Source organism: Dermacentor variabilis, chromosome 1 (genome assembly GCF_050947875.1).
Source record: "Dermacentor variabilis isolate Ectoservices chromosome 1, ASM5094787v1, whole genome shotgun sequence".
NCBI lineage: Eukaryota > Metazoa > Arthropoda > Arachnida > Ixodida > Ixodidae > Dermacentor > Dermacentor variabilis.
In genome coordinates, this window is record NC_134568.1 from 186,154,626 (window position 1) to 186,169,363 (window position 14,738).

A 14,738-nucleotide genomic window follows, 5' to 3' on the forward strand; every position below is an offset into this window, starting at 1 on the left:
CTCTACTCGTGGCCCCAACTCATTGCAGACATTCATACCAGGTTTCACTTTTCTCATGGTTGGTTTCATTGCCTGGGATTATTTCTGGTATCCCGCATACTACAAAGAAATGTCCACTGCCTCTCGTTTTCCATGCCAATATGCTGGACTTCATGGCTTCAGGTATGTTCGAAATATCTGCTGCAGAATCCACTTTTGCAATAATCTCATAGACAGTGGCAGTCCCATTCACCCATTAGTGAACCAGCATGTTTCATTTTACTGTGCGGAGGACCACATGTTTCAATCTGGCAGCACTCTCGTCTCCATAGCTGAATACATGGCGCTTTCTTTTTGTCATGTGCCGTGTTCTATTGGTATGCTGGAGCCAATGGAGTAGCAGACTGAAGATTTACTAGTGTCGCTGTTTTCTGCATCTGCCTTTACTGTTCCTTTTTCTTCCTTTTCTCTCTTGCCTAGCACAACCTTCCTTTCTTGTCCTCTTTGGATCTTCAGACCTTGCTTCCCGTGGTCTTTCAGATGTCTTTGTTGTCCGAGCTAAAATTGCTCCTAATTGGCCCTTCAATATTGCCATCTGTTGTTGCATGACCAGACACCAGGTAGCAAACGTGTTGCTCCACCATGGCGCTGTCTTGGGATAGGCGATTGTCCACTGCCCTTGAGCCTGCGTCCAGAAGGGCTTTCTGAAGCTCTTCAACTTGCTTGCGGAGAGCTACCCACCAGTTTCTTTCCTCAGCCAGCTCTTTACTTAGCGCAAGTCTTTCATTCATGGTGGTTTGGATGTGCTCTGTCAATTGAGTTGTGTTATTCAGGGCCAGGGTCCATTTCTCTTTCATCATTCGTGTCATCTGCAAGAACTCCTCGTTCAGAAGCCTGAACCTTTCACAAGTGCTTGCAAAAGTAGGTCTGGGCTGTCTCCACTTCCTCAGTTCTCGTGAAAGTACATAGTACCCAGCCCGTGACATCATTTTCTTTCGGCCATTACTTGCGAGTGATTTTTGCTTTCTTCTCTGGCTGCGCACTGCTATTTTCCAGAACGCTTGTCTAAATCAGCCTCCACAGACTCCATGCTTGTTGTCATAGGATCCACATGTACCTTAAATTCGCAAGTCTGCGTTCTGGCCCGTTTCATGAAGCACGTGCGACAGCCGTTCAATGAGCGAATCTCTCAATCTGGTTTTTGTCTAAACCATGCTTTTCTAGCTTGCTGCGCAGGTCAGCTACATGAATCTCAGACATGGTCCTCATTAAGGGGCCAGTTGTGTGGGGTGTCAGGGTCATTTTTAACCTAGTGTAAGCCGCGTTCGACTCTGCACGGACATCCACTTATCTGTCGTCGCACAGCTACTGCAGTCTTTCGTTGGGAACCCCACTCACGCATGTCCTCCATGCATGCTGGTGCCATCTTTCTTCGGTGGATGGGCCCACTGCACGCTGATGCGGAGCGTTGCGCGTCAGTGCTGCCTCGGAGGCACCAGTTATGCTGTGGCCGCTACGGCGAGACTGGTGCGTTAGGCTTAGACCATACTGTGGCTCACTGATGCACTGTCACCGCACATCGCTGCCAATTTAGTGGTCCTGAGGACTCCAATGAAATATTCACCCATACGCGGAGCATAGAGTTTGCTGACCAACGCTCATCGGTACATCACATCACGCACATGGGCACACATACACGTGGAGGGCAGGAAGGAAAGAATTAAACTTTATTGAAGACGAGGGGAGGGGGAGCTGGGAGTCGAGATCAGGCAGAAGGGGCTAGGGTGGCATCCATCTGGCCGCGACCTTTGCCACCCAGTCTTCCAGCCCGGCTTGGGCTTGAGGGTTAGTAGATTTTAGTTTGGAGTCAAAGCCATGTGCGCTGCAAGGCAACGCCATGCCGGGTTGACCTCCTCTGGCTAAAGTTGGTTATTTATATTATGGTTGCTACGGGTTCTGTGTGCAGTATGGACCTACCAGGATACTCTCGTGATAACATCGTCCCTGCACACCGTATGCTGTATGTGTGAGTGAAAGCGTGCGATGGCAAGCTGACGATGGCAGCTCAATCTCGCACACACAAGGGTGGAAACTCAGTCTTGCATCACATGTGAGGCACTTGAAGGGAGGGAAGAGGCGTTCTACCTTGGCGGCTGCTGTGTATAGCGCGGCAAAAAAACGATCTGCGATGTGGACAGAGTCTAGGTGCACCGAGGGCAGATAGCTTAATGTGCGCTATAGTACCCATATGGTTGTGCGTCACCTGAATTAACGACGTGAAACATTACAAAATTTTTTTCTTGGCTCTCCCAACTGGCACCCTCACCTTATAACTATGATCGCCTTATAATTGAATAAATTCAATAGGTTATTTTGAGGCCAGTGTTGTTACAACTGTTACTGTCTGCAAAGTAATTGTATTACCAAGTAAAACAAAGGGGGAATCTGCTGTTGCTTAAACTGTTAGGGCTTTATGCAAGTGCCAAAACTTGCTTCTTGCAATTGGCTGGGTGTTGGAAAGAAGGCTTGAGCTCAGTAAGGAGTCTGACATTTGTTCAAGGATTGTAGCAGCAGAAATTGTGGGACACAAAGGAACGAACAGACATGGACTTAGCTGCGCTGCGTTCCTTTCTGTGTCCACGATTTCTGCTGCTACACTCCTCGAATAATGAATCGACTAGCTCAATTAAACATCCTTTTGACTGACATTTGTGTTAGTAAAAAGGCTTATTTTCTATCTTCTTGATGTCTGCCATCAGTCTGCATTCTTGGAACAGTGCTTCAGAAACTTTCAAATGTAGACATTGTCAGACCCCACCTTAAATAACAGGTGCATTTTTGCAAGTACTGTTTATTTACATTATAGGCAAAACAATGTGTGGAGGGCACACAAAGTTTGGAGTTATAGCTATGAAACTCATTTGCAGAACATTGTAGTTATGATAGTGCCTCAAATAATTACATTAAAAATTTTCACCAGAAAAGCTGTGTTTGTGCAGGCAGTTGCACAGATCTGTAGAACAAAAACTGTGTTTCTTTTTTATCAGGGTCTTCTGCATGTTAGCTGGAACAAAGCAAATGCCAAGCTTAAAGCAAGCTTTGATTTCACTCTCGCAGTGTGCTAGTGAATGAGTTTGTGTATTTAATCTTTGTATATTTCAGGAAGATCATTTATGCATGGCTGCAATTTTCTTATTGTTCATAGCGCTGCATGGACCTGTATGTGAATGCTAAGAGAGTCGCTTGTTTTGAAACTTGGTCTTTCACGTTTTTGTGTAGACCTGACCAGGTCATGTTCCTTGACATCAGAATTTGATATTTCATTTTAACACTTCCTTTTTTCAGGTGTCTGAAGAGGCCCAGCAGTCATTGAGAAAGTTGGGCATGTCATAATTTTGCACTTCTTGCCTTAACTTGTCACGGCCTGGAATGTGTTTTGAAGAAACGTGCAGTATTAAGTTTGGCTATAGTGTTCCAAGATTATGAAATAAAGACCAAGTATTGTTTAACAACCTTTTGTTTTTACTACAACAACTCTACATTTACATTTTTCACAGTTATTGCTAAAGTTGTAATCTTGTTTTTTGTGTGTGTTGTGTTGGTTGTAGGAGACAGGCACCTGCACACACAATACACCTATAGAGACAACACAATTGAAACACCAGAGCACAGTGCCTATTTCACACTCTCCTTGTTACATGACATGGTTCTGAGAACACACAAGATGCATGACTTTACAACACAAACAGTGGGAAGGGGCAGAGAGTGCATACAGTGATAAGCTTGCCTTAGACAACCTAGTATGTACATGCACTCACGTTGCGCCCTTTAGAAAACGAAGCACAAGCCACTTTTGGGTCAACCCGTGTTCATTTTAAATGCACAAGCAGCAACCACAGCAGCAAACAATCGTACCAGGGCCACTCAAATTCTCCAAGAACAATGTGTGGTGGCACACTTCGCATTGCCTTTGCACTCATCTTCCAAACCACGTCCTTGCTAAAAAGCTCTAAAACCACTAGTGATGGCCGAACCTTTCAGGCTGTGCCAAGTGACACATCGAGCGTGGCTGGGACATCAAAAAAGACACCAGTGCCTGCACTGCGACCAGAACTTTTAAACAGCGTTACACAATAGCTACGGTTTCTTTGTAAATTGAACAGTTGCACAATAACAGAAGCCCACACACGTTCAACATAACTTCCACGTATCTGTGTGAATTAGGAATGTGACACAAACACCTTTGAACTTACACCACTATGCCTACAACTTTGGTGTACAGCATCACTAAGGTTACAGTGAGTAAATAAGGAAAGAGGACAACTTTTTGTACTAAGAACTTGCTTTGTTTTGACCATATGTCTACTTTGTTGTGCTGTTCGTAGGGTATCCTCTCCCCCCTGTATGCCATATGTCGGTCTGTGTGGCAAGCTCAAAGGAGCTACACATTCCATTTCAAAGCAACAGCCTCCCTCCACGGAAGAAGACACGATTATGTGGTGAATACAGTGACCAGTGAAAGTGCACTAGCGTTCAAATGCATGACAAGGAAGTGTTAATACTTTTCCATGAGGAATACCAGCTTAATAAGCTTCTAGTTGCTAGCAGCTCTTGCAGCCAAATAAAATTCAACAGAAAACAGATGGCAGTTCTTTAGAAGCATTGTTAATTTTCTTAAATAAGCCATGCACAACTGTTAAAGCTTTGGTGGTGCTGGTTTGTGATATCGATTGCACTATATAGCCTTTCCATAATTTATGAAGCAAAAGTAATGTTCTAGTCTGCATTCAGTAACTGAATAAGTGGTGGCTGTCAAGTGTGCCCATAAGACAAATTACTTTCAAAGGAAATGAAAGCTGTCTAAGTAATGCCTGTGAGCCTCTCTCTGGCTCTCTGCAAAAGGGTAACAACAGCTAATCATGGAAGAAACAGTCGTGGCATGGTCCCCCCAGGAATGTGATCCACCTACTGAGGATGGCTCTGAGTATTCTCGGTTCTGGGAGATTGTCACGGAAGCATTTCCCTTCAACAAAGTGTGCAGCACTTGGACGCAAGTTTCACATCTACTACCCCTGACTGGCTTTTGCTGCGGCCTTTTCGGAATCCATTTTGGTTGATGTCCAATTGGGGCTTCAGTGCTCCTGCCCCTGCATTGTTGGAGGCACTACTTCGACTTCCATTGGGGACTAGCTTGGCAAGGCTGCTTCCAAGGCGTGACCGGCTGCTTCGCATCTCATCGCGGCTTGACTTACGCCCAAGGCAGCTTAGTCCTGCAGCAAGGCTGAAGCTGTTGGAGATTCGTGGAGCATCCGCTGACGCCATTTCTTCTACAAGAACTACATCGGCACACTGGACAGCTGAAGAAGATGCACCCTCATCACTTTTATGTGCAGGAGATTCCTCCACTGTCAAGTCTCCGCAAGAAACTGAGTTAGTGAGCCGTGGGGCTGGATCTGGTAGAATGTCCAAGCTATCGGTGCTGTCTGCCGAGTACCCCTCATCATGTGCGTGGGGTGATGGAAGGACGCTGCCTGATGGGCTTCCCTGGAGTGGTGTGTCACCTTTTGCTGTGGGAAGATGGCGGCGTTTGTCGCCTTCCTCATCATCAGAGCTACTGCAGCTTGTTGTTCGATTGCGGCCTGCTGCATGCACACGCAGCTTGCCCACTCCTGGTCTCACACGAATGTCACCTGCACCACCAAGCAATTGTGGGGAGCTCTTTACAGCATGAAGACGCCGACCTGGAATGCAGCGCAGCCGCACTGTGGGTGATTGTCGTTGTGGGCCTCCATCAGGCATTGGTGGAGAAGGTCCACTGGGGGCTGTGGGCAGGGAAAGGACAGGCCGCACAGCTCGGTCATCAGACTCCGTTGATTCGCTTTCCTCTGAGAAAACTGCACCTCGGATGGGTGGCGAATGGGAAGGGGCAAGAGAAGACAGGTCATCTTCTTCTCGCACTATGCTGCACTTCCGCCCCAGTGGCAGACTGGACCTTGGCACAGCCAGGGAAGAGTCATCTTCAAGAGGGCCTGCGCACACACTGAGCAGTGAAGTGAGAGGGTGGCCCACAGAAGGATCCAGCGCAATACTTGGCAAGCCACCAGGGGAAACCAGCACTTGGGCCACATTAGGCCGCTCTTGTGCAGGGGATGGGGTCGCTGAGGACACACTGCACAAAGAAACCTGGAGTGAGCTTGGCACTGCCTAAAATATTTCTCAGGTTAGAACAATATAGCACTACAAAACTGCTGCATGGGCCTGCAATGTCGATGCAGCCTGGCAGATGAAAATACATGAAAAAAGTAATATCACTACAAAATGGCAATCTAATTCAAATACAGTAGAATCTCGTTAAACTCCCAGAACCTCAAGGGATCAGAGAAATACGGTACAATTAACAGGTGTTCGTTTACTGAAAGAATGTGCAGAGGTGTAGCACTATATGTCGTACACCTGTTAGACATGTTAAGCATAAAGACACGAGTGTAGCAGCTAGTTTGTCCCGTGGTTTAAGCACAGTAGGCGACTTCTGGATGCACTATGCTCCACTAGTTTTGATATAGACGAGGCACTGGCGACATATGGAAGCAAAGACACTGCACTTGCTGGTAGACTGGGTGGCTGAATTAGCACGAGGTCGTGCTGGTGGAGTTCAAATTATTGAACGCCGCGCTGTGCTTAAAGTGTCCCAAAGTTTTAGTCATTCTCATTCTGGTCATATATCGGGTGAATGGCGGTGCTGTCAAGACTGCACATGCTATGCATTAAATATCTATCAATTTTTGATTGCTTGAGTCTTTGCGACTGCTTTTTAAGGATGGCTTTCTGCGTAGAAGACCGGTGTCATAAAATAAAAATGAGATTGTGGCTTCGTCTGCAAAAAAAAATAGAGCTTGCTTTTGCTGTTCCATTTCCTTAGAATTATATCATTTACTATTAGTTTTTTTGCATTACCCAAATTCAGAACAAACCAATACAGAGGCTGTTCTGTTTAACCAGCAATTCCGTTTAAGCAATTTAAATTTACAGATACCCGCCATGGTTGCTCAGTGGCTATGGTGTTGGGCTACTGAGCACGACATCGCGGGATCGAATCCCGGCCACGGCGGCCGCATTTTGATGGGGGCGAAATGCGAAAACACCCGTGTACTTAGATTTAGGTGAACGTTAAAGAACCCATGGTGGTCGAAATTTCCGGAGTCCTCCACTACAGCGTGCCTCATAATCAGAAAGTGGTTTTGGCACGTAAAACCAAAAATTTTTTTGTTAATTTACTACATATGTACATCAGCATATCATGGATTCATGCTTCAAATTACCCTTAAGCATAGAAGACTACTATGCCTCGTTAATTAAAAAGTGCACCCATATTTATGGCTGCAGTGCATAACATTACCCTTGTAGGCTGCATATGGTATTGTTGAACTTGCTGTCACTACCATTAAAGGGACACTAAAGGCAAATATCAAGTCAACGTGGACTTAAAATACCATTCCAGAGACTTAATTAAAAAGAAATTCACATGTGAAGGGTCTGCATACCTTTACGCAATGCAAATTGCCTGCGTCCGAGCAGGGAGTCGCAACTTTCCATGCAATATCACTGCCCTTTACTTCCATTGGTGAGGAAAACTGTGCTTGACAGCTAGCACTAGGGTTGCTTTCACAAAAACACGGTCAGAAACCGAGCCAATACAGCCAACAGTGCAAAAGAGGAAGCATTGAGCGCGCATGCATTACGTAAAAAAAAAATCAAGCGGCACAGCTTGCAGTGTCGAGTTGCCACTGTACGAGGGTTGATCCAGAAATAAGGTTCCCAAAGAGCTCCAGCCACACTGGAAGGTGCGAGACGAAATCTGGCAACACTGCTGCGCGCGGCTGCTCCCCCACTCTCTATTCCCCCCAGCCGCGCTTCGCTGCACGGCACATTCTTGGCTCAGCAGCCATCCGATATGGAGGTTCCCATTGTTGATCCCACCAAGTGTGAGAATCGTTCCGTAATTCACTTTTTGTCCACCAAAGGGACTCCACCTGTGGGTATTCATCGTCAGTTGACAGAGGTGTATGGCGACAAGTGTATGTCCGTTCAACACATAATGAAAATGGTGCAGGGAGTTTAGTGCCAGTCGGAAGGAAGTCCATGATGAAGAACGGGAGTGGAAGACCATCAGTTTTAGAGGCGGTTATCGAGATGGTCCAACACGAACTGCTTCAAAACAGGCGGATCACTGTCCGTGAACTTGTTGCTCAGATTCCTGGGAGTTCTTACAGTACAATGGAAAGAGCTCTGGCTGAAAAATTGGTGTATCACAAGTGTTGTGCTCGATGGGTACTGCGGCTACTGACATCAAACCACAAGGAGAAATGCTCTGATTGTGCTCGCCAGTTTCTTCAAAAGTGTCGTGAAGATAAGGAAGGATTGTTGGACTCCATTGTTACGGGAGACGAAACGTGGGTGTTTCATTTCACTACCAGTTGCAAAGAAGGTCAAACAAAGTCCTGCTGGAGGCAAAGTCATGGCCAGTGTTTTTTGGGATCGTAAGGGGATACTGCTGATCGATTTCATCGAACGTGGGGCAACAATCGGTTATTGTGCAACACTAAGAAAACTCGAGCGAGCTATCCAGAACCGCCGGCGAGGACGACTGGCAGCCAGTGTAACGCTACTTCACGACAACACCTGACCTCACGTCTCCCGTCATACCCAGGAACTTTTGACAAACTTTGGGTGGACTGCCATGCCTCACCCACCATACAGTCCAGACCTCGCGCCTAGTGATTATCACTTGTTACCCTAGTTAAAGCAACATTTTTGTGGCCAACGCTTCCAGAGCGACGATGAAGTCAAAGAAGAGGTGAAACGTTTCCTCAACGGGTTGGCGGTAGAGTTCTACAACATTGGGACATAAATTGGAGCACTGTCTACAAAAATGCATAGAACAAGATGGCGATTATGTAAAAAGATAAAGAAAAGTTTCACCTTTCGAATCGAGTAAATTTCTATGACAATAAATAATGTTGTCTATGTCTAAAATTGATGGGAACCTTATTTCTGGATCAACCCTTTTACATTGGTTCCAGTGGCAGGTGGCGGTGCTACATGGATGTGTTCGAATATCTGAATAATCGATCAGTGACTGTATTTTTGCTATCAGAATAAAACATTTGAGGCACGTGCAATAAAGTTTATTGGTATAACTGATAGCGAGTTCGATCCCACATTTTTGGTTTCAGTTAAGCAGAATACTCCAATGAGATAAAGCATGACAAACTAAATAATATATTACATACACTAATTCCTTATATCTGCATTCGTTATATCAAGGTTCGGCTATTCCGTAATATGATATGTGGTGCTGTAGTGTTATTACACTTGGTTCCTTCAATGAACACGGCACTCTACATGCAGCTGGTGACTTTTTCCTGTGTTCCACTAGTGTCATTGTCACAGTGCGCCAGATATACAACGATCACCTTTCAGTCATTCACTTACAAGCTCCTCTATCGAACGTCGAGTTCTGAATGGTACTATTGCATGTAAATGTAAAGTTGCCGATTGGTATGGGTTATTTTATTGCAGTTGGACCGTGGGCGACAAAAAGTTTTAGGTAGCCATTATATATGCTAATCTATGGCCCGTAAGCCATGTGGAACTTTTGTCCAGTCCATATTAAACAAAACAAAACAAAAACTGCGCGGTAGCCTATATAGTGGCCACATAGCGGATATGGCGTTGCACTGCTTAGCTCGACTTCATGGATTCAAACCAGGTCGCGGAATTCCATGGGAATGAAATGGAAAAACACTTGTGTACTGTCTAGGTACACCTGAAAAAACCCCAGGTGGTGAGAACTGAACAGAGTCCTCACAATCATATCACCAGACATAAAACGCCAGAATTTGCTTAATAAAAAAAAGAAAGATGTAGCTGTGTCCTTCGGCTTTTCTGTACAGGTGTAAATGAAAGAAATTATTCTCGAGACTGGTTTTTGACGAAACCATGTTACGCTTATCTTATATTTCAAACCTAAATGTAATGCCATTCCCAACTTACGCCCGATGAACTGAGGATGCAGCTTCTGTATTATGAACGGTTGCTTTCAGTTATGCGGTGCACTATTATAAGGGCAATAGTGAAGCAATGAAAGAAATGGCATACCTCACATACACATACAGATATTTGTAAATCTGCTGTGTTCGTTGAAGATAAGTACGGTACCACATTGGGCACCCAGTTTTAATGGGTTGCAGACATGGTGAGACTGTCAAAAAAGTGTTTTCCTTGCCTGAATCAAGTTAGCAGATTTAGAGGCTGCCCTAAAACGGAGCATTTGTATTGAATGACAGGTAGGAACTTGTTCAGCAGAACCGATTAGCACCTGTGCATTACTTCTCTCGGGAACTGGTGCGCCTCTGCGCAACAGCCACGACTCTCCAGCAGCACAGTCATTCGGAATAAGAGTCCTCACTTGCATCGGCCCCTCACCTTCAAGACTTCAAATGTGCTGTAATGCATTACATTCCAACGGAAATGGCTATTCGATAATTTTTAATAGTGAATTCGGAAGTCGAATACAATTTGAATAGGAAATACCGTTTTATTAGAATATACTTTTCTACTTCATTTCTCCTCCTGGCAGGCTGAAGGAGATTGCACTGGTAAAGATTTCCCGATCTCCCCAATTTGGGCTGAGTCCATAGGCAATACCTATTTCCTAACATTGTTGTTCGTATTGACATCCAGTAATTGCCTTGATTCCTTTTTCAGAAAGTTGATTGGTTCACCTGGGGCCGGTGCAGCTTTTAAAAGAAACACACTTATTCCGGCCGGAAGTTTTCACTTTTTCAATCAGTGCATTTCGAATATTTGATAATCATTCTATTAGATATGTGTCGAACCCAGCTATATCGAACTTGCAAAAAAATGCCTATCAGTTTGATATAGGGCATAATTCGATATAAGCCTGCTAAAGAATTGGACATCCTAAAAGCACCATACCATTTATAAAACCACTTTACTCATGAAACTAGCTTAGTTTCGCATGAAATAGTCCTGTATTTTCTTCTGCTCGGCCAGTTTCGCTGCCTGCGACGCACACACTTCGCCACATTGTCTAAAGAGTCGAAGCAACTGAGGCCGCAACCTTCCACATTCGCGCAGAAGGACCAGACTAGTTGTGCGAGTGCACCAATCACGTTGGATGATGTGGGCAAAGGACCATCATTGCTTTCCTCATTGTGCTAACTTTCACTTGTACTCGGTAGGATGTCAGCAATGTAGTCTTCGTTTTCAGGCTCTCCTGTGGTCGCGACACCATCATTTGCATTCACAAACTCGTCGACCGTTGACTTGTCAACAGCTTCCGGAAATTCTGACAGCTCGCTCCAAACTTCGGCAACACCGGCAATGGCTTCATTGCACGCAGAAGCCGGCATGTCTGTAGCAATTTCGGATGAACCACTTGTACACGGCTGTGCGTACGTGTCAGGTGCCATCGGCACCGGGTCGAGAGTTTGTCAGCTCCCCTTATTCAAGATCGTGCTGACAGTGCTCCTCGGAATCTTTCACACTGTGGGGTCATTCGACTTCTCAACACATTCAACCTGATTTATGATTTCAAGCTTCACAGCGAAAATTAAATTCTGCCACTTCATTATGGCAACACTGCGGGAGAAGGCCCACAAGGCACAAGAACAATGAACCAGAAAAGCAGCGAGACAAACCGCACTTGCGCCATCTCGCACGACGAGGACGCAAGAGCCTCTGATTGGCTGTCTGAGCAAGCACTGCAGGCAGGCCTGGATTATTTTTTGCAAGGGGGTGTCAAAGGCTCGCCTGATGTACCGCAGTCACGGTCGGGAGAGTGGTTGGATGGAGCCGCGCCACCAGGTTTCCCCACCGCCGCGACAGAAAGCCAACTTCTGGGGGCACTTTAGCGCCGCTTGTCGTTCTATATGTCGGGAGTCGCTGCTATTTTTGTTCGATGTAAGCGTAATCTTTGCTATATATACTCATTGTAACTATACCGTGTTCAGAAATTGTTCAATATACAGAATAATTTGATGTAGCAGGTTCGATGTAGTCGGGTTCGACTGTATACATGTCTGTGTGCCCTTAGATTTACCTATAGAAGTGCATTGGTCATCTGCATCTCTTCGTGCCACGCCGTTAATAAACCTGGTTTATTTCACTGCAATATCGGTATCTTTGATCATTGTCCCTGGTCAATATTCTACTAACAAGAAGCGCGGGTAAAATAACGCAATATAAATAAAATTTTCTTACGTGGCTTCGTGTTGCAGATATTTAGCCGGATTCTGTGGCAAAAACTGCGTGTTACTTTTAGGAAACAATATCAAAAATAGCAGTTCACCTGGCTAAAACTACAACTGGTACCAGCCAACAAGAGTCATGGGTGCACCAAAGCAAGTAAAACCATAAAAAATTTTACTGCACAGACACTCTGTGAGAAAAACTGAGCGTCCGCCAGCGTGTGCGCAACGAACGTGTGCTTGCTAGCAGACGACGCACTTGACAAAGACAGCAAAATTGAAAACGTCATGTTTTACAACCCATGCCTCAAATATGTACACGTAGCAAAAAGGTGTCAATATAAATTTGCATTTGAAATAAAGCACCATTATAACAGCAAACGTGCGCAATCAGTCTCAGTGCCCACAGCGAAATTAGGATGAATCTGCCGTGGAGCATGTCTCCGTCCCAATCCAGTTCAATCAATTCAGTGCCCTCGCAGAATTTTTCCAAACGCTGCACCTCAGCGGGAGAGCACCATTGTGCCCACTTGACCATTGTCTAGTACACTCTGGTAGCAACATTCTGCCACTTCAAATGAGCAATCAACAAACAAAATGGTGGCCATGACGTGTTTCTGGTGTTTCCGGCGCAATTGCTTCTGTAAACAAAAGTTGTGGGCTACCGCTTCAAACAGGCGATCAACAAACAAGATGGCGGCGATGACCTGTTTCCAGCGCAATTGCTTCTGGCACTTCGTTGTTTTTGTAAACAAAAATGATGGTGCCCACACAAGTGTACAGTGGTGGTATCTTATGTAATTTTACTGCAAAGCCATCGTATTTGAGCACATTTTGAAGGCTGCTAGCCTTGCGCAAGTAGGTAATATGCAAGGTTACATTCCAGCAAATTTCGTTGATGTGGTATTCTAGTACAGCAACGTTTCGTTGTTGAGAGGTACAAAATGCATTAAATCCTATGGGCGTTCACCGGGGATATGAAAATATTTCGTCCTGAGAATTTCATAGTCGCTGGATTTCATTATCGCAGGTTTCAACTGTAGTAGAAATGATAGGCTAAATTTGGGTACATATATTAGCTTGAAAAAACGCAATACTATAAGAAACCACAAGGTTGTTTAAAGCCAGAAGGACAAAGTTTAGGCAAATCCACACATACTAGATGCCCACCATTACCATGCTATAGGCTACAAACCATATGCTCACTGGTTTCATCCGAAGTACACCTGCACAGATATATTTTCTATTTTTCCTTTACGTTACGTGACAAGAAAGAAGCACAAATTAATTAATGCAAACCATTTTCTAGCTCATGACTGCTGTCCACATTGATACAGCCAAAATTTCTTGCTGTACATGCACAAGCAGCACAATGTTCAAACAGAGGTCATGGCTTTTGCAAATACTCGTGTATTTTTCAGACATGGTATGATTTTTTTTATCATCAAAAGACCTTTGTTTTTTTACATACAGTCTACAAATGAGCAAAAAAGTTCATATAATTATTTCATTAATGTGCCGTAGCTCTTTTACAGGTAGTTCTATGGATTGTATCAGTTGATGACTAAAACTTTAATTTTGATCAGATTGGCCTTCATTACGGGTGTCGCACATACTAAATTGATTAAAAGTTAAATCATGGCGATTTACATGTCAAAACCACAATCCGATCAGGAGGTAAGCTGTAATAGGAGACTCCAGAATAATTTCGACCACTTGGACTTTTTGAAGTTCACCCAATGCACAGGACACAAGCATTTTTGCATCCCGCCCCCATCAAAAATCGGCGGCCACGGCCTCCTGCTCGGTAGCACGCCGCCGTCAGCATACTTACTAAATTGAACAAGGTATATGTTGTGAGACTTGGTTGCACAATTCTAAATTCTAGCAGTAGTGAAGACTTGTCAAATTCTGTCAAGCTGCCACTTTCTCACTTCAAAAGCCACGCTGCTTTAACGATATCAAAATTTTGATTCCTATTAATTAAGTTATGGGGCTTCACATGCCGAAACCACGATCTGATTATGAGGCACGGCGTAGTTGGAGACTGAAAATTTGGACCACCTGGGCTTCTTTAACGTGCACCTAAACCTAAGTACACGGGTGTTTTCGCATTTCACCCCCATCGAAATGCGGCCAGTATATTCCTCGAATATGCGTCTAGAGCTTGACAACTGTGCAGACAACTAGTATAGTACATAGTTGCAAGTAACCACACAAAAACCTGAAAAGTTGGCTTGCGTTATCAAATTTGTATGCACCCTGGACATGCAACGTGTTTATCAAACTACTGATTCACTACAGCGTATGCTATTCGTGACTGTTCTTTTTTTCACTGAGCCCGATGGGTGGTAAAGTGCCAAAACACATTGCTGACTCATTTGGCAGTATTTACCCGATTCTAATGTCTACCCAAATAAAACGCAGGCCTGCTTTCTGTGTGTCCAAAGCAGAAAACTAGTGTAGAAATAGCGCTGGACACGTATG

General features: G+C 44.7%; 2 protein-coding genes across 2 annotated transcripts in view; one reads left to right on the forward strand and one right to left on the reverse strand.

Moving 5' to 3' along the window:
* Positions 1 to 3,491, forward strand: part of LOC142589665 (regulator of microtubule dynamics protein 1-like) — an 82,861-nt gene extending 79,370 nt beyond the window's left edge. The window contains exon 9 of the mRNA XM_075701201.1: positions 3,325 to 3,491. Coding sequence (XP_075557316.1) covers positions 3,325 to 3,372 — 48 coding nt within the window. The 3' untranslated portion in view covers positions 3,373 to 3,491. The remainder of the gene's footprint in view (positions 1 to 3,324) is intronic.
* Positions 1,679 to 14,738, reverse strand: part of Snrk (SNF related kinase) — a 38,675-nt gene continuing 25,615 nt past the window's right edge. Inside the window, exon 5 of the mRNA XM_075701167.1 lies at positions 1,679 to 6,148. Coding sequence (XP_075557282.1) covers positions 5,005 to 6,148 — 1,144 coding nt within the window. The 3' untranslated portion in view covers positions 1,679 to 5,004. The remainder of the gene's footprint in view (positions 6,149 to 14,738) is intronic.